Below are 24,197 nucleotides of genomic sequence, written 5' to 3'. Positions count from 1 at the left end.
ATTGTTTTTCCTATAAGTAATCCTAGCCAAGTCAACTTTTACAGATAAGAGAAAGCTGAAAACTTCAGCTCCCTTAAAGTTATTTATTTTGATAATTAGGAAGATCGGATTATTGAAGATATAGTGAATTGTGTCACGTCATTTTCCTCATACCATGAGCATAGTATAATAATGAACCAAACTGAGCCTTGATATCTTTAAGTTCTTTAAAGCAAATGATGTCAGACTGGAAAAAATTCAAAACGGTTATGCAGTGGGGAAGTGGTAGGGAGCATCCAGCCATCGTGGTGGGCTTTTTAGTCCTGTAAGTCTGAGTGAATTTGCTATATAAACGGAGTGCACCCACTCAGAGCAGATTCTTGTTTTTCTGACAATGCTGACTCTTTTTCTTTCATGTGGCCACACAGATTATGCATCCATCAGTCCCGTATGCATAGAGGAGTGCTACGTGAAGATTTGGGCCTGTATCGAGGACTTTCAGAATGTGAAATGAAATAATTTTGCTTGAAAAGTTTTTTTGTTGTTTACATGTTTTTCTAATTTTAGTACATCATTTGAGCTGGGGTAGGGGTCGGGGTGCATGGAGTGTGAGGAAGGGGAAAGACGTTGTCAAATTTAAAAAGTTTAGCAATTTCCTGCTAAGAGACATTCACTTCAAGTATAGAAATGAATTTCTTCTTGAAGGCTGTGAAAAATGTTCATGTGGCTCTAAAGATACGTTCTCTTTCTAAATAGCTGAAGGAAGTACAGAGGCTGTGAGAATGGCCACCATGTATAAAAGCTTGTGTTCCAGTAGTTTTCAGTCAGTATTTTATGTTTTCTTCTTGTGTGCTTTTTTTCCACCCCCAGTGCATCTCCTTGTCTTACTTTGTGACTCTTAACCTGATCCAAGTGTTTGATTTTAAGATCTGATCTTTTCCTCTGTGGCTTTAATGTAGCTCTTCTGTCATAGTGGTTAATATTATAAATAAGCTGAGTATGCTTGATAAGAACCAGATCTATTCATTACGTTCATTCTGAGTTGTATGCCCTTTAATCTGGCGGAAACACATTCCCTTCAAATAGAAATGCTGCACGGCATTGTAACTGTGAACTGAAGGTTACTTAATGAGTATTTACTTTTTTCCTGGCACCAATTGCCTTCTGTATCAAGTAACAAAAACCCCAACTCAAAATAGCTTTAATAATATACAAAATTTGCTGGCTCACATAACCAAAATGTCTAGTACTAATGTGGACTTCAGGTAAGGGTTGATCCAGCAGCTGAACTGCATCAGTAAAGCTCACATTTCTTTTAACTCTGACATCTACTGTCTCATGCTTCTTTCTAAGTCTGTTTGGTCATAAGAATGTTGCCAATAGCAACCAGAATTTACACCGCCTCATTCACATCTGGCAAATGGTTAGACATTAGGAGGATACAGAAGCTCAGAGATTAATGGGGACCCCAAGATTACCTATGTGGAAATTAAAAATCTGCACATCACAAAATGTTTTAATAGGTATTGTAATTAAGACTCTGTTGCTACATAGTTCAGTATGGAAGCCAGTAGCCACATGTAGCTTTGAGCATGGCTGGAATTGTGCTATCCTGAAAGTGTAAAATACACATCAGATTTCAAAGACTTTGTTTAAAAATATATAAATGTCTCATTTTATTTCACCAATTACATATCAAAATGATAGTATTTTAAGATATTGGGTTAAATAAAATATATTAAATATAACCTCACTTTAAAAAACTTATTTAAATGCAGCTACAAGAAAATTAAAAATCAGATATGTGGCTCAGATAATATTTCAGTGAGACAGTTGTGCTCCAGAGCCTTGAACAGGCCATTAGAAAGGTGAGCTATCTGGGAATGAATTCAGATTTATTTCAGTGATAGAGAAGGGTCAGAGAACACCTTTATTAAAAATAGTCTGCTACTCCCATCTCCAGTCCCTCTGTATCCTATTACCCTATTAATGTCCTTTGTGGCAGTTATAACCATCTGAAATTATCTTGTTTCTGTACTTGCTTACTCGTTCTCCCCTGTGTGCGGTCTCATCTCCTGATAGTAAGTTCCCTGAGAGCCAGAATCTTGTCCATTTGGGGCTTCACTGTGACCCATCACGTAGTATAGTGCCTGGCACATAGTTTGTGTTCAGTAAATACTTGTTGAAGAAAGGAGAGAAAGATCGTGCTCTCTGAAAGTGGCTGGGTACGGTGGTGGGGTTGTTGGCCGGCTCTTATTTCTCTCCCTCCTGTGCCTGGCTTTCTGCAGGCTATCTCAGAAAAGCCCTGAGCGGCAACCAGAGTTCGCCCCTGACAGGAGGGGAAGGGTAAGTGTTAGTTGTTCTCCATTTGTATTCCAGTCCTCAGGAAGGCAGGACAGGGGAATGGACAGTGTGACAGGCCAGAGCCCTTCCTTCCCTGGGACTCTAAGATTCTTGTGTGGTGTGATCTTGTGGAAGCTACAAGGAAAATCAGAACTCACAGGATGGTGGTCAGGTTTGGGCTCTGAAAAATAATCAGGACTCCGCCACTTATTGGCTATGTGACAGCAGGCAAACCACTTCCCTCTGAACCTCAATTTTTTAAATTTTATTATTAGTTTCAAGTGTACAGTACATTGGTTAGACATTTATATAGTTTATGAAATGATCCCCCTGATTACTCGTTCTCTCTTATGGTTTTCCACCTAGCCAATACCTTACTGCTGAGCACATTCCCTGTGCCGTGCTCCCCATCCCTGTGACCATCTATCAACTACTAATTTGTACTTCTTTAACCCTTCACCCCTTTCTCCCAACCCCCCAACCCCTAACCCCTCTCCCCTCTGGCTGTCACCAGATTGTCCTCTATATTTGTGAGTCTGTTCGATTAGTTTGTTCTTTTTGGAACCTCAGTTTCTTATCTGGTGATACTGTTGGATGAATCCAGTGAGATGTGTTGAAAGTCTTCTGCACAGGCTTAAGTAAATGGTGTCTTTATTATTGTTAATTTCATGAAGATTAACTTAACATTTTAAAAGCACTTGGCACATAGTAGATGCTTAAGAAATGTTAGCTTCCTAGCCAAATAAAAATTATGACTTCAATTGATAAGAAAACTTTAACAGCATTATTAAAGTAAAATATTATGATCTAGTTTTTTTTAAAGTCTTATCATGTCTGCGAATAAGGTAGCTGATCCTGAAAATGGCAAGCCTGGGGTGAAAGCAATAGGTTAGGATATTTGTGTGTATTCCTAACTTTTATTGTCAGAGCGTGGTTATGACCTCAAACCCTGCAAGGTCTTGGTAATCTAATTGGTCAGATGATACATTCATTGGGGAATGAGTTTTAAATCACTCCTACAGGAAAAGAGAGGAGAGGAAAATTGGGAAAAAATAAGAAAAAGTATCATCTTAGATCCTCTAGGTGCTGTAGATCCTCTCTAAATGCCATTTAAAAAATGACACCAATGTCACTTTCTTCTCTTTTCTTTCTTTCATGTCTAGGGGATCCTTACCCAGGCCCACAGCCCCTCAAGAGGGAACTTGCATGGGAAAAAAATATACCTTTATTTTCACTAACCTCTGATGGAACTTTAGCATTTTCCTTAATTATGAAAATAGGCAACAAACTGACATTATTAGCTGTGACCTTGATACTAATGCAAGTTGTTATTTTTCTATCTTACTACAGATATCTTAAAATATTATTTGTATACATCATTAGTTCAAAATCAGTTGTGGCTAGACCAAGTGCTAGATCTTATTTAATGAGTTAATGAAATAGCACAAGTATTCTGAAGTCAAACAGTAAAACAACTGTTTTGATAACCGTGTTTCTGGATAACTGGTTTCCTTTGTAAACCCATGTCTCTTATCTTATGCACTTATAAACATTATTCTGGGAATGGTCTGTAGGCTTTAAGAGCCTGCCCAGAGGATGTATGGCACAAAAAAGATTAAGAACTCTTGCTTGTGCAAGGATTGCTGGGGCAGGTCTGAAGAAGGTATAGTTTTATTTAATTTCAGCCTTTCGATGCATCTTAATTCAGGTGTTTCAAGTGGAGTTGGCTATCACATGGTCCCATAGGTCCACTCATACCGAAATCTTTGAACAGTCCACTCTCTAGGATCCCTGTATAATGGGCACATTACCGACAGTTAATTGTATTTATTAGGATATTTGAAGGAACCAGAGATTTGTGTTTGGATATCTGTGCCATGCCAAGCCTTGAACTGATTAAGAGCAGGTTTTATGGGATTACTTATCCCACAGACTAAATATATTTTTAGATGAAATTACTGAGGGTTGTCACATGCCTATTATGAAAACAGTTAAAGGTCAATGCCCAAGTAGAGATGATACAGCTTTTGCTGTGGTGTAATTAAAAATATTTACAGACAGAGCAAATGATTGAAAATAGTAATATACTAAGTAGAGTTTTTATTCATAAGTACATGTTGTGCGGTATATGAAATAGCTCATTCATCACCTGATCTTAAAGACAGGGACCCTTGATTGAACTTGAAAGAGTAGGGGCAAGAGGGGGATTATAAATCTGGAGGTGTTGTGAGTGAAGTTCCAAGGAGAAGACCAAATCACTATAACTTGACTTCATTGGAAGGAAGGAATGAGCAGGGCTGCTGGTGAGAGATCATGGGAGTGAGATGGGCGGATGAAGGATGTCAACATCCATTTGTGAGATTTTTGACTTATAGCAGGTTTCTAAGAAGTAGAGTGACAGCCTGGAAATGCTATGCATGGGAATGTTGACTGAAAAGAAGGAATGGAAAAGCAGATGAGGAGCAGGCGTTTTTGTATTGTAAATACTGCAACATGTTATGAAAGGTTTCCTGCTAGTTAGCTTGAATGTTGTAGGAAGAAACATTTTTATTTTAGAAGATGGTCAATTAAATTTAGGTTCTTTTAACTAAATATAAGTTCTTTGACATGACTAATGACACAGGATAGTACATAATCCTAAGAAAGACATATACACCTACATTGACACTTCTCAGCCTCATTTTGCATGGTTAGTGTGTATAAGTGTGTTTTACTTTGCAGGTGTTCAGAAGGGTTGCATACGTATTGTTTTCAAATTGATTTTTCAATTACAGTTGACATATTAGTTTCAAGTATATAACATAACAATTAGACATTTATATACCTTACAAAGTAATCACCTGGCTAAGTCTACAAGGGTTACATATTTTTGAAAAGCTTCTTCCTAAAAGAGGAGGAAGATTGTTTGGAAAGGGAAGAAAAATCCTAGGTTGCCCTAGTGGTAACAGTTCAGAGGCAAACCCACGTGACCTTTGGTGGTAACTATTGCTGAAGCTCTTCCAAGTCCCCATGTGTTCTTGCTGTTGGTTGCCAGAAGCCAGAAGAATAGTGGAGTTGAGAATATGGGATTTTTGCAGGAACTTCCAAGGGTCATCCAGATTTCATAGGAGAAACAAATGACTCAGATTTCCTGGGCCTTGAAATCTGTGTCTTAGAGAAATGAGTCAATCACTTACCTTTACTATACTCCTGCTTGGTCAATGGCAAAACTCGGGCACTTAGAAAAATTAAAGTTAGTTGCACACAAAGATGCGTGGCCAAACTGAGTTGAAAAATTTATCCTTGCTTTTCCAACTCCTTGATGAGATGGTTTCAGCTGCGCTCTCACCCTCAATTCTGAGCACTTTTCAACTTCAACTTGAAGGTGTGGATGGGTCAAGCATCTTTACAATGTGGCAAAATCCCCATTACTCTCCTGATTTCCTACTCATTGCTTTGAAGTCAGGTTTTAGCAGATTCCTCCCCCAAAAATTCATAAGAGAACAAAAAATTCACAAGAGAAGTGCCTAACGGGCCTGGCACTTCATGGAGGTGACCTTATTTAATAATACCCTTAGATACCATTTGTTGAACTTTCTAAACTGAACTCCTAACAAGCTTATAAGTTGTAAGATAAATCTGCATTTTGTAAATGAGAAAATAAAGGTACCGAGCAGTACAAGGTCACACAGCTAATAGATAATGGAGTTGGGATTAGAATTCACGGGGTTTGACCCTTAGTGCTTGGTAACACCCCTGAAAACTAGGAAGGAGGTGTTCTCCCATTTTACAGTTGTGAAAGCTGAGGTCTAAAGAGGTTAAGTCACTCACTTATTCACAAAGCTAGTGATCTATAAAGGCACCTTCTGGAGCAGTATTTTCCAATAGAAATATAATGTGAGTCACAAATAAAAGTCACACATAATTTTACATATTTTCTAATAGCCACATTAAAAAAGTTAAAACAGGTGAAATTATATATTTTATCTAACCCAACATATTCAAAATATTATCATCTCACATACTCAATATAAAAAAACTTATTCACAAGACATTTTACATTCTTTTTTTCCTACTAAGTCTTTGAAATCCAGTATGCATCTTAGACTTGCAACACATCTCTTACGTGGACCAACCACATTTCAGGCACTCGATAGCCCCATGTGACTACTGGCTTTGGTATTGGACAGGGCAGTTCTAGAGTAGTGCTTTTTAACCCTGGATGCATATTAGAATCACTGGGGAGCTTAAAAAATACAGATGCCTGGGTCCCATCCTCAGAGGTTATGACGTAATTGGTCTGGGCTTCTGGATTTTTAACAACCACCTCCCCCAGCCAATTCTAATATGTAGCCACATTTGAGAACCTGTTCAAGGGTGATGCCCAAACTAACCAAGAGAACTGTAGCCACTGTTGATTGGAGAAAGTTCTGTGAGTTTTCTGAAATGAGAATCATTCAAAATAACCACTCTGGCAATATGCTTTTCTAGTTGACGTTAAGGAATGCCAGGCAATGCCCTAGCTAATTTATTAATTTCTCTCAATTTACATTTGCCAACGTTTTGGCCAAGTCCCAGAATAACGTAAAAAAAGAAAAGATCCCCTCTCCTTCAGTCTACACGGGTCTGGAAACGCACCAGTACAAGTAAATTAAGACATAAAATTCTATTATTTTAATTGAGGTCAAAGGTGTTGATATCAGTCTGGAATCTTTGCACTGTGAAGAAGAGGAAGCTGGGGTTTGAAAGCTGCAGGTTGTTGCCAGAATTAAACATGTCTAGTGGGGAAAGTGTGGGAAGTGCTGGGTGAGGACAGGAGGCAATTGTGGCTCCAGCTGAGGTCTGAAGGCTGCACAGCCCACGATGTGGCAGGACGCCCACGAAGCTGCCCTCCCCAGAGGCCTCACACTGCCTTCCCACTTGGCCAAACTTGTGTTTCTGCCCCTGAGACCTGGATGTGAAACCCGGTATTCAAGAATTCAAACATCTCATCTCACCCGGAGGTTCCATTGTCCTTAAAATGCTTTTGGAGCCATTTGGAATAATTTTTGTATTGCTTTCTTTTATTTAAATCCAAACACAGCTTTATTTCCCAGAATGAAATATACTGGGTCTTCTGTAGTGGTAACACTATAGTTATATGCAGTTTTGTTGGTTATATTTATTTGACTTAAAATTAAGCCAGAGAACACATAAACACTGCTGCCCCTCTTCCATAGCCTTAACTAAATTAATACCATATTTCATCGAGTCAAAAATACTGTCAACTATAAGATTTCATGTATGCTAAGAAAGACTAAGCTATTATACAAAATGCTTGCTTATCACTTGGGATTTTTATTTTGAATGAAAGCATTCTTTTAGACTTATACATAATTCTATTATATATTACTTTTGCATTCATTAAAAAGGAAAGTACAAGCAAAAGAGATTGGTTAAGGTATTCCTAAAACTTCTTCATAGTCTTTTTGATTTCAAATCATCAGTGCTTTTGTTTTCTCATAAAATATTGTCCTCTTTCCATCAACAACAGCAATGATTCAGCATTTCTTTAAAAAGTGCTCCCCAATTGTTTCAGGGGTTTTCCTCCAAGACTACCTTTTTGGATATGCAGTAAATTTTCATTTCATTGCCAAATTATAGTGAAATCTTTCGAAGACATTTTAAGTGACAATTTACTAGCCATGCAACAAACTCATTTGAAGTGCTAAATCAAATTCACGCATGGGCAGGCGATGGAAACTACCTCGTGACTGCCTGGCTGACAGTTTTAAGCTGGATTCCAATTTCAGAGATGTTAAGATGGGAACAAAAATGTGCTTCTTAGAATTGATGAAATATGGTATGTAATTGTATTTCTGATAATCCAGGCTCCCCAACCGCTTGTCACATGCACCTTGTTTATGTGCTTTAAACAATTTCAGTAAAATTTGTGTGATGTTCCCTCAGCATACCTAGGCTTTAGGCAGTAGTGTATGAAGAGCAACACCCTCACTTCCTTCTTCCACTCCAGTTTTCAGCTACAAAGCGGTACTCTTATACTGTTCTTTAATGTTCTTTAATATACGAACCTTTAATGTGCACGTGAAGTACCTGGGGATCTGGTTAAAATGCAGATTCTGATTCAGTAGGTCTGAGAAGGGACCTGAGAGCCTGCATATCTGGCACGTTCTCAGGTGATGCTTGCACTACTTACTGTCCTGGGGACCACACACTGAGTAGCCAGGCTTCACTACATCTCAGGATGCGGTATGTCACTGAAGAGATTCAGTGCCTCGTCAGGGTGCATGTGGTTTAGTTTTTCCTCCATTCATATTATCATTTTGTATTGTAAATACAATTTCATATTGTGTATTGTAAACATTATCATATAGGGTAAATACAAAGATTTCTTAGGATAAAAAAATAAGAATATTGTAAGTCTTGTCTTATGGTACAGGGATATTGCTTCCCCTTAATTTGTTTTCTGAGAAATTTTTTCATTTTGTTTTCCCTTGCCTTCCTCCTCAAAAAACTTGGGCGACTGGAATTTATTAGGAAATCTGCATGTAATTGCAGATTAATAACCTACCCATTAATACCACATTAGTTCATTGTGATTAATAGCATCTATGTGAATGCTTAATGAATTAGTAATGAAGGACTATTTGCTTTAAAGTGTCAAGAGAACATTCTATGTAAGAAGGCATTACCCGTAACAGAAAAATTAATTGTATGCTGGTTGGATAATAACTTGTCATACACAGGATATGTTTGTTTGGAAAGCCTCATTGGTGTTGATATTGGCACAGTGAGAGATACTTTTTAAAATGTGCACGGACCTTTTAACGTATAAAATGAGAAGGGAATTTTATTTTCATCAACAGTTAAGATATATGTGGGAGCTTTTATTTATAGGAGAGAGAAACACATAGACACGCACACAATGTGCTTATTAGTGTACTCACATGTTTGCCTGTGTTACTAACCAGAGACTTCCTACAAGTGGCCATTTAGATTAAGTTCTAAATCGAACTGCTTCTACTACCTGCTGTCTATTCTGAATTCACAAATTCACTTCTCCAAGGCCCAATTGTTTTTGTTACTAATTTTATCCCTTTGGCGAATCATTTGTTTTCTCTGTGGTTCCTCACTCTAATTCTGTGATGTCGGCCATCGTTGTTTATTTCTGTCTTTGCCCTACATCCGAGGAAGCGAAGGTCAAGGAAATTATGTGACTTGCCCAAACCAATCCAGCCATATAATTTGTACCCCACAGATTATGGGTCTAACATTTCAAATGTCTCCTGTTTTAACTCAGGCAGAAAGAGCTACATGAACAGAGGCTCTGTCCAGCTGGTGCCTTTGAGGGAGCCCAAGAAGCTCAGTGTGATTGGAGCTCGGAGTTGGAAGGGAAAAGGGATGAAAGACAAAACTGAAGAGAAAGGAGGGGCCAGAGCACACAGGCCTTGTAGGTCATGTAAAGATTTTAGCCTCTGTCCTTGGGCAGTGGGAAGCCATTTGTAAGTGTCATGTCGAGGGGCTTGATGAGTGATGCGTCTTGCCAGAGCACATTGGCTGCATGTGGGGAATGGCTCGGAGGAGAGACTTGATGTATGGAGACCAGTTCAGAAGGCCCCATCATGCTGTTCTGTTTTCTGGCTTGGAATCCAGATAAAGGTAGAGTCTGTCTTCCTTATTACAGAAAACCCCAAGCAGTATTGGGGTTTTCTCTCTTTTATCGTCAATTCAACATCAAAGGTCATTGTCTCTTCTCTGTAGCCCCTGGTTTCTTTGAACTTAGAAAGGCGCTTTGCCAGTTACCCCCAGTCACTTCGCAGAAGCCACTAGGGAAGCTGCAGTAACCAGTGGGCTTGGAAGTTAGCTCTTGACTCACTGGCCTTTTTGCCCCTTTGGGTTCTCCACTTTTGTCAAAGGTTCTATTGCTTCCCCTCTTTTGGAGGAGGGGATACTGGATAGAGAAGGAAAGAGAGCCCAGCTCCTAATCCTTCACTTGTCAGAAACCCAATTATAGAGGGACAGCCTCCTTCGACCACACACTGAGGTTTGAATAGCCAAGAATAGAACTTCTGCTGCTCTCACCTCCTCATGGAAGGTGGGAGTGAAAACAGGGGTTAGTTGGGAAGTGGCTTCTTAAACCTATGTTTATAGTGTTTTGATGCCGCTGTCATAGTTGAGGGGAGGAATTGTAAAGTCTGGAGCTCAGATTTTTTTAAGGTTTCAGGGATACAGTATTTATCCCACTCTTCCTCCCCATAGGGTGTGGTATAAGCTGGAGTTGAAAATAGCTGCCCTGCGTTGTTGTTGTTGTTTGTTTTTTTTTGTTTTTGTTTTTTCACTTTGAGAGTCTTCCTGGCATAGAGCTGATTTTTTTTTCTCTTGAACCAGTGAATCGACCTTCATCTTAAAACCCTATTGAATTTTATCTTTAAGGAAGGAACATTTTTATATCCCACATATGACTGAAATCATATGGTTCTTGACCTTTTCTGTCTGACTTACTTCACTTAGCATGATACTCTCAACATCCATCCATGTTGTCACAAATGTCAATATTTCATTGTTTTTGAAAGCAAAAAATGAACCAAACCAACCAGCTATAAACTCATTGACACAGACAACAGTATGGTGGTTACTAGAGGGGTAAGAGGTAGAGGGAAAATGAAGAGGGTAAAGGGGGGTCAAGTATATGATGACAGAAGGAGACTAGACTTCGGGGAGTAAGCACACAGTGTGATATACAGAAGATGTGTCATAGAATTGCACACCTGAAACTTATACAGTATTAACCAGTGCTACCCCAATACATTAATTTTAAAAAAAGGAATTTTTTAAAGTTGGGTTTTGCAGAACTGAGGAACTAACTTAGACCTAAATAGGCTAATGCAAGGAGAGTGTTTCCAGAATAAAACAAAAGTAGTGATCTCCTTGAAGAATGTTGACATTGAACTGAAATGGAGCTGCACAGTGAGGAAGCCAGCAAAGAAAGGACACAAGCTCTTTCTTTATTTGCCCTTGGGTGGGGAGGTGAATGCAAGAGGAGGTAATCAGGGCTGGTGATGTATTCTAGGATCACAAGCATGATGAAGGACTGGTGATAATTGTCAACTATACTTCAATAAAGTAGGAAAAAAAAGAGGGCTGGTGAGTGCTGTTGGTTTAAAGTAGTGGTTCTCAAAGTGTCTCTCCTGGACCTGCAGTATCAGCATTACCTGGGAATTCGTTTGTAATGCAGATTTCTGGGCCCCACCTAGATCTACTGAATTAGACACTCTGGCGGAAACACCCAAAACTCTATGTTTTAGCAAGCCCTTCTGATGATACTGATGCTGCAAGCTCAAGTTTAGAAACCATTGGTTTAGACTTGGGCATAATGTGAAATCTAGCCTTGGGGACCAGCTACCTCTGTTCTGGCTGACCTCACCAGGCCTCCCACCTCCAGCTAGGTGCCTCAGTAACGTGCGTGCTTGTCACAAATAGGGTGACAGGGCAAAGGGAGTAGATGGCTAGGCACAGACTCACTCTACCACTGCAAAAAAACAGGTTTCAATGTAACTAGGGAAGGCCTTTCTTCCAGTTAGGATTGAGAGATCTGTGAAGAAAATCCCTGAGAGCATTGCTGCCTCTGGTTTGCCACTTGGGGGTCTAGTTCTTGCACAGGAAAACAACTTGTGGAATTTTACTGGGTACCTGCTAGTGGAATGAACAGGAATCAGGGACCTGGGTCCAAATCCAAGCTCTAACATTTACCAGCTGAGTTTCCTCGGATAAGTTCTTATGGGGTTTTCACCTGTACCATGGGGTTAATGACACATGCCTCTTAGGGTTGGTGGGGGATTAATTGAGGTCATGTACAATACACTTGACTCAGAGCAGGTATTTAATAAATAAATGAGTGCTGTCACCCATGGGTCCTTGAATGTCTCAGGACTGCTCAGGAAGGACCACTGCAGGGGATATATAGCTATACATGGCCTTTTCCTTATAATGGTAAGACGGTAGAAATAGGAGGCAGGAAAAAATATAATTAGGGTTTTTACTATAGGAAAAAAACTGAAGGTGGATTTTAATGACTTTAAGTTTAGCACAGGCCTTACATTGAATTACCTGCTAAGATAGAGTTTATCTCAATAGGAGAGCTATTTTTGAGTTACAACATCATATTGGCAGATTCATTGTAATACTGTGCTATCAAAGAGTAATGTTAAAATTTAATTTAAATTATTTTGAAGTGTAACCCTGATAAGTATAATCCTTATAAATTCTCTCATAAGTGAACATAATAAAAAAAAATTAGCTTCTATTAGGCTTCTGTAGTGTCTAGCAGGTTTATAAAATTGATTTCATATGGACAAAGAGGTCTTTTGTGTTAAAAGGGGGGTATTTTTATGTTATTTGGTAACCCATGATTTAGATTGATATGAGTTAGAGGTTTTTGATTCCCCTAAAATAATCTCTGCCCCTTTTTCTTAAGCTGTTGCCAACCAACAATTATCATTTATAAGATGATCATAAAAAATGAACAGAGAAAAGAATTCTGACAGTTTCTCTCCCTATACTTAGGTGGGAGTTTTCCAGAAGAATGAGAAATATCAACTCTTATTGTCTTTTCAGTATGTCAAACAGACTCAGTTAATCTCATGCTTGACTGGCTATGGGGCTGAGGAACTGCAGAGTCGAGTGTCACACAATTCATGTGAAAACATGAGGGTTATGGGATCCACAGACCATGACTTAGTTAACTTGAATTTTATTTTTTTTAATGAGAATAACAATGGGCTTTGCAAGCTGATTTAGAGTCTCCAGGTTTAACTGCATATGAGTTTAATACCGATGCAGTATGAGTTAGAAAAATGAAATTTCTCAGTACGGTAAATAAACTGAGGAGCATGGAAACCAAATTGAAGTCTGTAGCCTGGAAAATCAACAAGGACTAAAAATAGTAAGATTAGAGGCAACATTCAACCATGGGCCATCTGAAGGTGGTTTTTAAGTATCACCAGAGGAGAGACCAGGCCATGACATGATAGGTTTTAAAAAATATATATGTCTAGAGAACATTCTGTTCATTATGTAGATGTGGAAAGGCACACCTTTCATTAAAATGTAGATTTGGTTTTCCAGAGTCATTATTTTTTGTGTTCTTTCTCTCATTAGAATTAAGAGGATACTCCCCCTGATTTCTAAGGGAGAAATGTTGGCATGATGTACATGAAATTGAGAATTCACCTTGATGATATTTGACGTGAAGATTTTAGATTGTGATTACTGTTTCCGTTAAGCAAATCAGGCAAACAGCTCCACCATTCATTGTCTCTTAGCAAGTCATGAGAGGATCCCCTTTAGAACTGGCACAGAGAAGGAGTGAAGGCTGGAAGAAAGAAAACAGAGGGGCGTGTTTTGAAAGAATTCCTGTGCTCTTGAGCCATCTCGCTCAAATGGTGTCAGCTCAACATTGAGGTTCTTGGTAGGTGTTTGCTCACAGGCCTCAAATGTTGTGCATGTGGAGTTTTTGAAAATAGTGTTAGTTGGGAAGGTCCTAAATATTGCAGGAACTTCACATGACTGGCCTGACCTGCACATGACGGTTGTGAGCTCTTGACTTACCAGGGGACTGCCAAGTCCTCAGGAGTCTCATTCTTCCTTGGGAATTTCCTCTTTCTATTCCAGAGCTAATAAAGGCCCTGTCTGGGCAGGAGAAGTGAATTGAGTGAGTAGAATTGATAGTCCTTTCTGGCTTCTGAGTTTAAGGAAGTCAAATGCAAACTACGACCCCTCCTCAGCCTAGCAGAGAAATAGAAGTGAGACCAGTCGCAAAGTGAAACTTGGGTATCTTAAAAACCAGTGTTTATGAAAGCAGATGAAGTCTTGAATTTTACTGTATGATGTAGGGACTGGAATGTGAGAAAAGGAGATTATTATTGTTAGCATAATCTGGACATTGCTGATTATAAAAAGAAATAATAAGTCAGTCCAACTTCTTACAGTTCCTTTTCAGTTGGATGAAAAACTCTCAGATTTTCTTTTGTCGGGAATTCAGCTCAGCAAACTGAGCGTGAACCATGCCAAGCACTAGGCCCTAGGAGATCAAAGATGTCTGCCCCAAAGGGTACTCAATCTAGTGGAGAATAGCCATTGTTTATGCCAAATATTATATCAAAAGTATTTTTTATAATAATATTTGAGGCCTAGTGACCAAAAATATCTTCGTTATTAAAATTCTCACATGATTCGTCAACCATGAGACTAGGTTTTTTGTTACAAAGGCGTGGCTGTCCACACCGTGAGCAAAAACAAATTCTACAGGGACTGCAGATCTAAATGTGAAACAATAAGGATTCTAGGGGAAAAACATAAGAGAATATCTTCATGACCTCAGGGCAGACAAAGATTTCTTAAATAGGACACAAAATATGCCAACCACAGTTTGGGAAAAATAAGCAAATTGGGATACATTAAAATAAAGAATTTTGGTTCATCACATGATACTATTAAGAAAATAAAGTCTATGGAATGGGAGAAGATTTTGTGATAACAAATATTCGACAAAGGACTTATGTGTAGAATATATAAAGAACTTCTATAAATCAATAAAAGATAGATTATCCAATAGAAATATGGGAAATAGACTTGAGTGAGCACTTCACAGAAGAGGATGTTGATTGTCTTGATTGGAGGTAGTGACTGGAAGGGAGCATAAGGGGCTTCTGGAATTCTGGTCATAATGTTGGTTACGTGATTGTGTTTGCTTTGTGAAAATCCTTCAAATTAAGATCAGTGTACTTTTCTGTATGTAATAATTTCATTGAAAAAGTTTACATAAAAAAGGAAAATGCCTTGTCTAGGATGAGCAATGCGAGGAAACTATTCTCAGATGTGGATGCTGACTGCAAAATATCCCTGCTCATGGAACACTGCCTCTGCTATGGAAGCAGAGGAAGTGTTGAGAGCATGGGTCTTTGTGTAGTGGCTAGGGCAGGTCCATTTTGTAAAATAGGCCTATACACTGTTAGCTAAGGCCTTTGGCTACCAACATCCTGAGAAGTGAGGAGAAAAACATTTATGGAGGAAGCACTAGAAACAAGTTTGATTACTTTACAATTTGTTGTATGGCTGACTCAACCTGTAATCCTGTTTAAGCCACCATTGATTGGTCACTTATGTGTCTGGTCATTGAGATAGAGACTTTCTGTGCATCAAAATGTTTGATCCTCACCACAACTCTAGGAAGTAAACACTATTATTATCTAAATGTACAGATGAAGAAACTGAGGCTTAGATTAAAAACTTGAGCTCAAGTTCTAGCCAGAAAGTATCAGCAACCTTCAACTGGAACCCATGTCTGTGTGATTTCAAACCTCACCCCTTGACGTGTCTATTATGTTGCCTTTAAAAAATTGTATTTGGGCATAATGAGAAGAAAAAATACATAATATATGTAACATTCAAATTTGATGATCAGAAGCACTTTGAAATCAATTTTAAAGTCAGGTTTGTTGCACTATAGGTTTTTATGAACTGGAGTTTTCTTTCTGTTTTAACATGGTTAGGAATGTCTGAATGTGGGGGAAGAAAGCGGATGGAGAAATCTTCCAAGAAACAACAGATTATGATGGGAATGCCCTTGTTGGGTGACTCATGAGCCCTTCTCTGTGCTTTAGGGACATTTAATAACCTGAATAATTGCCTCTTTTGATAGCCAGGCTTTGTTTTATGCTCATTAATGACTCTCTAGGCTAGGTTTTATTCCTCTTAACACTAATTCAGATACAGAGATACACAAAATGGATGCTACCAACTGTCGCATCGCTGTCTGCATATCAATGCTCTCCTGCTTACTTGGGTATGAAGAGAAGGAGAGGAGAAGGGAGAGGGTATGATCAGTTTTGCTGAATTTGTTTTAAAAGACAAATTCTGGTACAGAAACCAGAGTTTGGGCAAGTACAAGTTATTGGTATTTGTGCATGGTTAGCATTTTGGGATTACCCTATTTTGCATACACATGTCATCTTTTTTCTTTCTTGTGATACAGAATGCCTTGGTGTACACTCAAGTACATATTTAATATTTTGAGTTATTTTTTTCCTGTGGCTTGTTTTGGTCTTCAGGGTCTTCATATTTGCAACCTATGGAGTATTTATTTATAGCACTGGAATAACATCACATCCCTAAATAAAATTTGGATTATTTACTTCTAACTGTGTCTCCCCAAGAATCCAATGACTGTGTAAGCAATATGGCAGAAAGGCACCTGATCTTATTTGAACACAACTATATGTGGGTATGGTTTAAGACAAGGATGCCCAACTCTTGGGCCTCAGACTAGTACTGGTCCATACTGGGCTGCACAGCAGGAGATGAGTGGCAGGTGAGCAAGCAAAACTTCATCTGTGTTTGCAGCCGCTCCTTAGCGCTAACATCACTGCCTCAGCTCCACCTCAGATCATCAGGCGTTAGATTCTCATAGGAGCACCGGTCCCTGGTGCCAAAGAGGTTTGGGACTGCTGGTTTAAGCGCTTTCTGTTTATTAAAAAAATCTCCTTTATTCTTGGGGCTAGTTTTTCTGCTTTTATTGCTGTGTAATACACAAGAAAGAAGCACTATACAAGTTGAAATCTAGTTATATGGACTTTTTTGACATACAGGTGTTTATAAAAAGCTGGCAGGAGCTCTAGATTGTATTTTTTTTTTAAATGTAGAACTTCTGGTTTAAAAGTAGATTACTTTTCAGGGAATATGAAATTATTAATTCGATTAGCACTGTACATTGTGTCTTGAAGCTATTCAGAGTACTGTAGGAGCATCTGCTGTATCATCATTTGAAAGCTACCAGGTTGTTTCAGAAATAACTCTCAAGTGCCTTGACAATGGCAGTTTGACATAGCTCGATGTAGGCAGCACCACAGTGCTACATGGGGGTTCTTCATTTTGGCTTCATGTTAGTAAATTGATACTCCCAAGTACATACAAGGTGGTCTTTTATAGGGATGGTAGTTTTTATTGAATCTTGGCTTTCCTTTTTCCTTATTTAACAAAATAGTGACCACTGTCATTTTCAACTTTCAAACAATAGCATCAGTGATTTTATAAATAGAAAATCATTTTCCAGGTGAGCTTATGTCTATGCTGGCAACCATTTTATACACATGGCCTCATTTAAATGGCCAGGACTTTGAATGTGTAAGTGGGCAAGGTTTCAGGCAATTTGAGTAGGCTTTCCAATCTCACCTCTCCATTTCCTGTCTAAACAACTTTTTCCATGTCCACAGCATGTTTATACAGCATTGAATAAAACTTCTAATGGGAAATTTCCAGATGACCTCCCTCAGAGGCTGGGCTGTGAAGAAATCTTAAGAAACTCGACCCTGATGAAATTGCCTCCATTGAGAATATTACTAGGTGCAGAGACAAGGAACAGAATTCAGTTATTTTTGGTTTTTAAATAAGTGAATTCTGTTTCTTTTGTGTAGGTGGCAGAAAACATTAACCCCTGCAGAAGGTCCAGTCTCAGTTGGAAATTGAACTTTTGGTTTCTTTGCATTAGGAGAACCGTGGAGAAAAGAATGTTAAATTGTTTTTATTTGAACCTAAAGCAACTTGGAATCTGTTTTGCCATCTTACAATATCTTTTATAGATGTGTCTTTTCCAGGTTATCTGTCTTTACATTTAATTTTCTAGAGGCTGGGACTGTGATTATCAAAAGATCTTCAACTCAGTACCATGTGGGTGGATACTAATGAATCCTTTCTTAACCTTCCTAGCACTTTTGGAGAAATCGGTCAGTAGAAGGCGGGACACCGATGCCATACAGAAAGCCAAAATCCTTTATTCATCTTGCATGAATGAAAGTGAGTAATAAAGAAAATATTTATCACCTTTATTCTTCAGAGTTCTTTTAACATTTAAAGAAAAAAAGAACTAAGTATTCTAATGATGTTTAAATGTATTGTTTAAGGGAAGGATCAATGCTTAAAGACTGGGTTGTGACTGGCCCTGTCTTAATGTTCTTTTGCTGGCTTGATGGAGAAAATCATTTTATTTCTATGGCTTGGATTCTTTGGGTGTCAGATACTCCATGAGAAACTTAGGTAGGCTCAGAAGGGCAAACTCCACTGTATGTGGTGCAGAAACCAGAATCCAGAGGCCAGGACTGGTCTGAGAAGGAGCCTTAGAGGGAGGGCACTTGGGAGTATTGCTATGTCTCCTAAGGACCTACTGGGGCCTAGAGAAATCCAGATTCCCAGGCAGGCCATATTCCTGCTGCTTCTCTGTCAGCCTAACAGTCATCTTTGTTGGGTGTCTTAGGTCTTTCTCGGCATCTTGGGTCTGATTGGAGTTAAAAGAGGCATTTGTCATTTACCTGGTCTGTTTCCTCAAGGTCATTGCAGGAAGAAGCCAGTGCCTTTGGGAAATACGTTAACTTGTTTAATATTTGGAGTATTATTTGGTGAGCTAGAAAAGGGCAGGAAAAGGTGATGAAAGAGTCTGAAGCATTCATTCACTTTTATTGGGGGGTGATTGGTTTTATTGAGCTGTTTCCTTTGACTAGGGTTGTTCTTTAGTCTCGCAGAGTATTAGCCGCCTAACACAGCTCATTGGCTGGGGTCAATGTAGTGGGCCCATCTTTTTTTTGTAGGGAATATCCAGCAGGTTCCCTAGTCAGCTTTCCTGGCAGGAACACCAGGTTTAGACAGTCGCAACGCAGTGACTCATAGGTGAGTCATAGGTAGCTCTGTCTCTGTGGTTATGCTCAGTCCACTATTCCTCTCTCTCACAGCTGAAATGGTAGGTTGGGGCCATATGGGAATTTTCTCTTGAGAAGGTACACTCAAATTATAGTTTGGTGATCCAGTTTGCAATTCTAACTCTCTCTTTATATTTGCTCCCTTTCAGAAGCGATCGAAAAAGCAGATGCCAAACCATTGCTACACATTCTGCGGCATTCGCCTTTCCGCTGGCCTGTGCTTGAATCAAATATCGGTCCCGAAGGGGTTTGGTCAGAGAGAAAGTTCAGCCTTCTGCAGACACTTGCAACGTTTCGTGGTCAATACAGCAATTCTGTGTTCATCCGTTTGTATGTGTCACCTGATGACAAGGCATCCAATGAACACATCTTGAAGGTATATAGTGAGGACTCGTTCACCTTATTTGTTCAGTCCAAAGTTAGCCTTTTGGGGTGCCTTCCCAGGGAAAGAGACTCATACCACCTTAGTGAAATGATAAGATGAAAATTCTGTTAAACATTGGGATCTAGAATATTACTCCCTCCCAGATTTGCAGAATGTAAACCGTGAACAAACCAGTTTTGTCAGCCTTTCGGAAAGCCAGTGAGTGAGTACTAAGTGATCTGACCCTCAAATATCTACTCTGAGTATATATGGGGCCCCCCAATTCCAGTGAGGAGAAAGCTGCAAAGAGTTTCTGAACTCTGCTTTTCCCTCCACCACCTCATTCCCCTGACAAAGGAGAGAACACATGCCATGACTCCTTGTTCCCCCTTCACCCCTTCACTAACATCTTACATATATACCTAAAGTTTCATTGTCAAGTTCAGTCTGAATCTCGCCTTCCTTCCAAAAGATAAAGTGAAACTTGTTCTAAGTGCTTAGTTGCATTGTCTGTCGGGAGATTAAGCATTCCTCCTGTAAGGAAACGGGCCATGCAGATGTACCTTGACACTTATAATTACATTGGTAAAATCAGGAGACTGTCGAAAAACTGCTAAAAATGACAGATTCATCAATGAAAGAGCTTGTCAAGAATTTAAATAACAGTTTTCAAATTGTTTTGTGTTTCGATCCTACTACTTTTTTGCTTTTATAGTAACATTGACTGATAATGAAAATTTTATTGAACCACTGATCTCCCCCAATTCTATCCTTTGTTGAACCAGAAAATAATATGTTCATATTCAAATCATAGAAGTGTAAAACTTTTCGAGTGTGTTACCCTTTCCTGATATAAGTCAACTTTTAAAAATCCACACCGCAGAGTTATTTTTTTGGTTTATACCAAGTGACTGGCAAATTTTTTCTGTAAAAGACCAGATAGTAATTATTTTAGGGTATGTGAGCCATATAGTTTCTGTTTCAACTACTCAACTCTGCCATTGAACCTGGGAAAGCTGCTGTAGACAGTATGTACAATGAACTTGACAACAAAAATTAGTGTATTAGTGGCTGCCAATGTTGTAGAATTTGTGAGTGTTGCTTTTCTTAAATCAGTTAAAACTATAAAAATTAAACTGAATATTTGGAGCCCCTGAAGCACCTTTTAGATTTTTTGGGACATAGTTTGGAAACCACTGATATAGTGAATGAAGGAGTGGGCTTTGGTGTCAGAGAGATTGCGGTGTGTGGTTTGGCTTTGTGATTTACTCACTGAATATTCTCGTGCAAATTGCTTTACTTCTCTGAGTCATTTTTCCCATGTGTAATGAAGAGTGAATTAGAATTTACTTTTCACTGTCACTGCGAGGTTTATATGAGATGGATTTGGTGACAGTTTACAGGATAGATACTAGTACATAGTAGCACATGACGAAGGTGCCCTTCTCTGAAAAGCATGACGAAGCAACTGGTCAGAATCATTTGGAGAATGTTTTTCTTCAGTTCTTGTATGCAACATACCTCTCATATCTCAGATTCAGATGTGTGAGAAATAGGCATTTTCTTTAGTCTATTTCATCACTGACTGAGCTCCCACCCCACCTTTTAGTGGGAAATTGAACCAGTCTAGGCACTTCCCTGTCTCCTGGTTGCCCCATTTCTCAGCCTTCTCCAGGGCACTGGGAGATCTTCCACTCATCAGTTACCTGTTTCTAAAAAGAAACCCGCTATCCTAGCCCATGTAACCTCTTCAAGTGTGCTTCTCTGCTGCTGGGGCCTTGGGCCTCTCCCTCCCTCTCAGATCCTGCCACTTTCTAGGGACATTGACTGGTCATTCTGCTCAGGAGAAACTTTGATTTCTTTGGCTCCCTAGGAAATCCTCTTTTTTGCCTTGGGAGAAATCTCTCTTACACCAAACTCTTCTCTCTCAGTGAACTTAGACTTTCTTTTCCCCTGTGGCGAGATGGCACAGGATTTTCCACAGCCTTAAATGGGAGAAAGGAAATATAAAAAAACCAGAAACAGCAGAAGCCAGTGCCCTAAAACATATCTCGTTACATGTGTTTGGGTTTATTTTATGTAAGGAGATGCCAAGATTTAAGGGACAGTAAAAGACTTGAATATATGTGATCCAAAAAGAGTGTTTGGAAGGCCAAGGTTGTCTCAGTATGTGTTACTGAAACAGTCAGTGGCCTGCATTTGTCTGAATCTTAGCAAAATCATAAAGATGACAAGGAGAAACTCTCTTGGAAATGAAGTTTTTCTGATTTCTTCGTCTTTCCTTTTCCTACATCATAAATTGGCAGATGTTTCTTTTTCTTTTGCTGCTTTTTTCCCCCTAACCTGAGGTTTATTGCAGTTGGAGAAAAAAAATTCATATTTCAGTTTAATGTATCAGATTTTCTAAACATGTATTTTATTTTCTACTTGCAGTATTCAGATGCAAGGATTAAAAAACCTCAAATAATACAATGTCCTAATGTTGGCCTCTTGAGAATGTCTTTTGCCTCAAGAGTTTGTATGTTTCTAGTGAGGTTTAGTTGACTGACCTTATTCAATCTGTTTGGTGTATTTAAAATGTTTCCTAAGAAACCATAACAACCTGAAGGTTTAGATGAGGTCTCGTAACTTCACTTGAATCATTGAAACTTTTACAATAAGTGGATTTAACTTCATTTTATCAGTGGGAAGCTTTAGCTTTCTTAATATTGCCTGCACAGTTTCCTTTCCTATGAGACTGCAGGTCAAAATATTCTCCAAGTAGTCCAAATCTAATAGAAAGCCAAAATATCTTAATCATAATATTGTGGTGTTTTGTGATCCTGGCTTACTTAATTTTTGGAAGAAACAGTAGTTTGGGAATTGCAGTAGGATGAAGCCAGGCTGGCTTGTGACTTGGTTGTTTTGGGCCAATTAGAGAAGAATACTGAACACAATAATTTGAAGATTTTAGTAATACACACAGACAAAATGGATGTTATGAAAACATCTTTCTTTTTACTCTTGAAACAAGAGCAGTATTTTTCCTTGAAATATTTCATAATACCATTAACTCTTAACTTGGTCTTTGTAGAATTTGTTGCATATGAAAGGGGATTTTATGGAAAACCATGATCCTATACAGATTTTATGTGTTAAAAATATTCGAGATTATAGTAGGAGGAAGAAGAACCTACAGGAAATAGATGAAAACAATGTAACATTATATGAGCTAATGATATGGGAATGTGGGATCCAGTTTCTATGCAAATGCTACTAATTTTTGATTTGTTTTTAGATTTTGTATTCTGCTAATTCGATTTAACTTTTTTTACGTGTGAATCAAATTTAAATTAGAAAATCTGCTGTTGAGATCCATTTTATTCAGTCTTTAGGCAGTTGTTGATATTTAAGAAAGAACCACAAATGTAGAGAAAGTTCTGGAACTTTTTAAAAAATTTATTTTTAAATTTACATGCAGTTAAATTGTTTTGTGACGCATGTCTCTGTAAGTTTTGACAAATTCATAAAGTCATGTAATCACTACCATCATCAAAAAACAGAATAGTTCGATCACCCCCCAGAATTACCTGGTGTTGCCCCTTTGTAGACAACTACTTTCCCCATCCCCAAACCTCATTCTCTGTCCCTGTAGTTTCTTCTTTTTCAGAATGCGATTAAAATTTGCCCGTGTTGTTGCAGGTATCAGTAGTTCATTGTTTTTATGGCTGAGTGATATTCCATTTTGTATCACAGTTTGTTTATCCATTCATCAGTTGAAGAACATCTGGGTTGTATCCAGTTTTTGGCACTTATAAAGTAACATGCAAGTTTTTGTGTGGGCAAAAGTTCTCATTTTTCTTGGGTAAATCCCTAGGAGTGGGATTACTGGGTCAAACACACATACGTAAGTTGTGTTTAACTTTATAAGAAACTGTTGCACTGGTTTTCAAAGTGGCTCTGCCCTTCTGCATTCCCACCAGCAATGGATAAATGATCCAGTATTCCTGAATCCTCACCAGCGCTGGTGTTATTGGATTTTTTTTCTTTGTATTGCCATTCTAATAGATGTGTGGTTGTGTTTTATTATGGATTTAACTTGTTTTCCTAATGACCAGTGATGTTGAGCATGTGCTTATTTTCTGTCTGCATATCTTCTTTGGTGAAATGTCTGTTCAGATCTTTTACCCACTTTTAAATTGGGTTGTTTGTTTTCTTATTGTTGAGATTTGAGGGCTCTTTATATATGCTGAATACAAGTCCTTTGTCATATATGTGATTTTAAAACATTTTCTCACTATCTGTAGCTTGTCTTTTCATTCTCTTAACAGTGGCTTTCACAGAGCAAAATTTTTTAATGGCGATGAAGTCCATTTTTTCTTTTATCAGTTGTGATTTTGGTGTCATTTCTAAGAACTCTGTGTCTAACCCCAGGTCATAAGATTTTTCTGTATGTTCTAGAAGTTTTATAGTTTTAGATTTCATATTCAGGTTTATGATCCATTTTGAGTTTTTGTACCAAGTGTGAGGTATGGGTCAAGGTTCTTTTTTTTTTTTTTTTTTTTTTTTTTTGCATATGGATGTCCAGTTTGTCAAGCATGTTATTTGAAAAAACTATCTTGTTTTCTATGATTGCCTTTAAGGTGCTGAGAGTTTTAATTCAAGAAGCTATGCATTTCTTTTCCATAATAATAATTCTAGTTATTTTGTTGTCTATTATTTGAATTTTTATCACCTATCCGAAACTTTTCAGAGAGGGTTCTAAAATTCGCTAAGATTTCGCGAAACAAAATTATCTATCATTTGAT

The 24,197-nt window shown here is 38.4% G+C and overlaps 1 protein-coding gene across 1 annotated transcript in view; it reads left to right on the top strand.

The window, feature by feature from the left end:
* The window catches only part of PHEX (phosphate regulating endopeptidase X-linked), a 173,054-nt gene that overhangs the window by 17,704 nt on the left and 131,153 nt on the right, over positions 1 to 24,197 (top strand). Inside the window, exons 4-5 of the mRNA XM_039852264.1 lie at positions 18,064 to 18,150; positions 19,196 to 19,422. Coding sequence (XP_039708198.1) covers positions 18,064 to 18,150; positions 19,196 to 19,422 — 314 coding nt within the window. The remainder of the gene's footprint in view (positions 1 to 18,063; positions 18,151 to 19,195; positions 19,423 to 24,197) is intronic.

This window comes from Pteropus medius, unplaced genomic scaffold (assembly GCF_902729225.1).
Source record: "Pteropus medius unplaced genomic scaffold, Ma_sr-lr_union100, whole genome shotgun sequence".
NCBI lineage: Eukaryota > Metazoa > Chordata > Mammalia > Chiroptera > Pteropodidae > Pteropus > Pteropus medius.
This window is presented reverse-complemented; position numbering and strand designations above follow the sequence as displayed.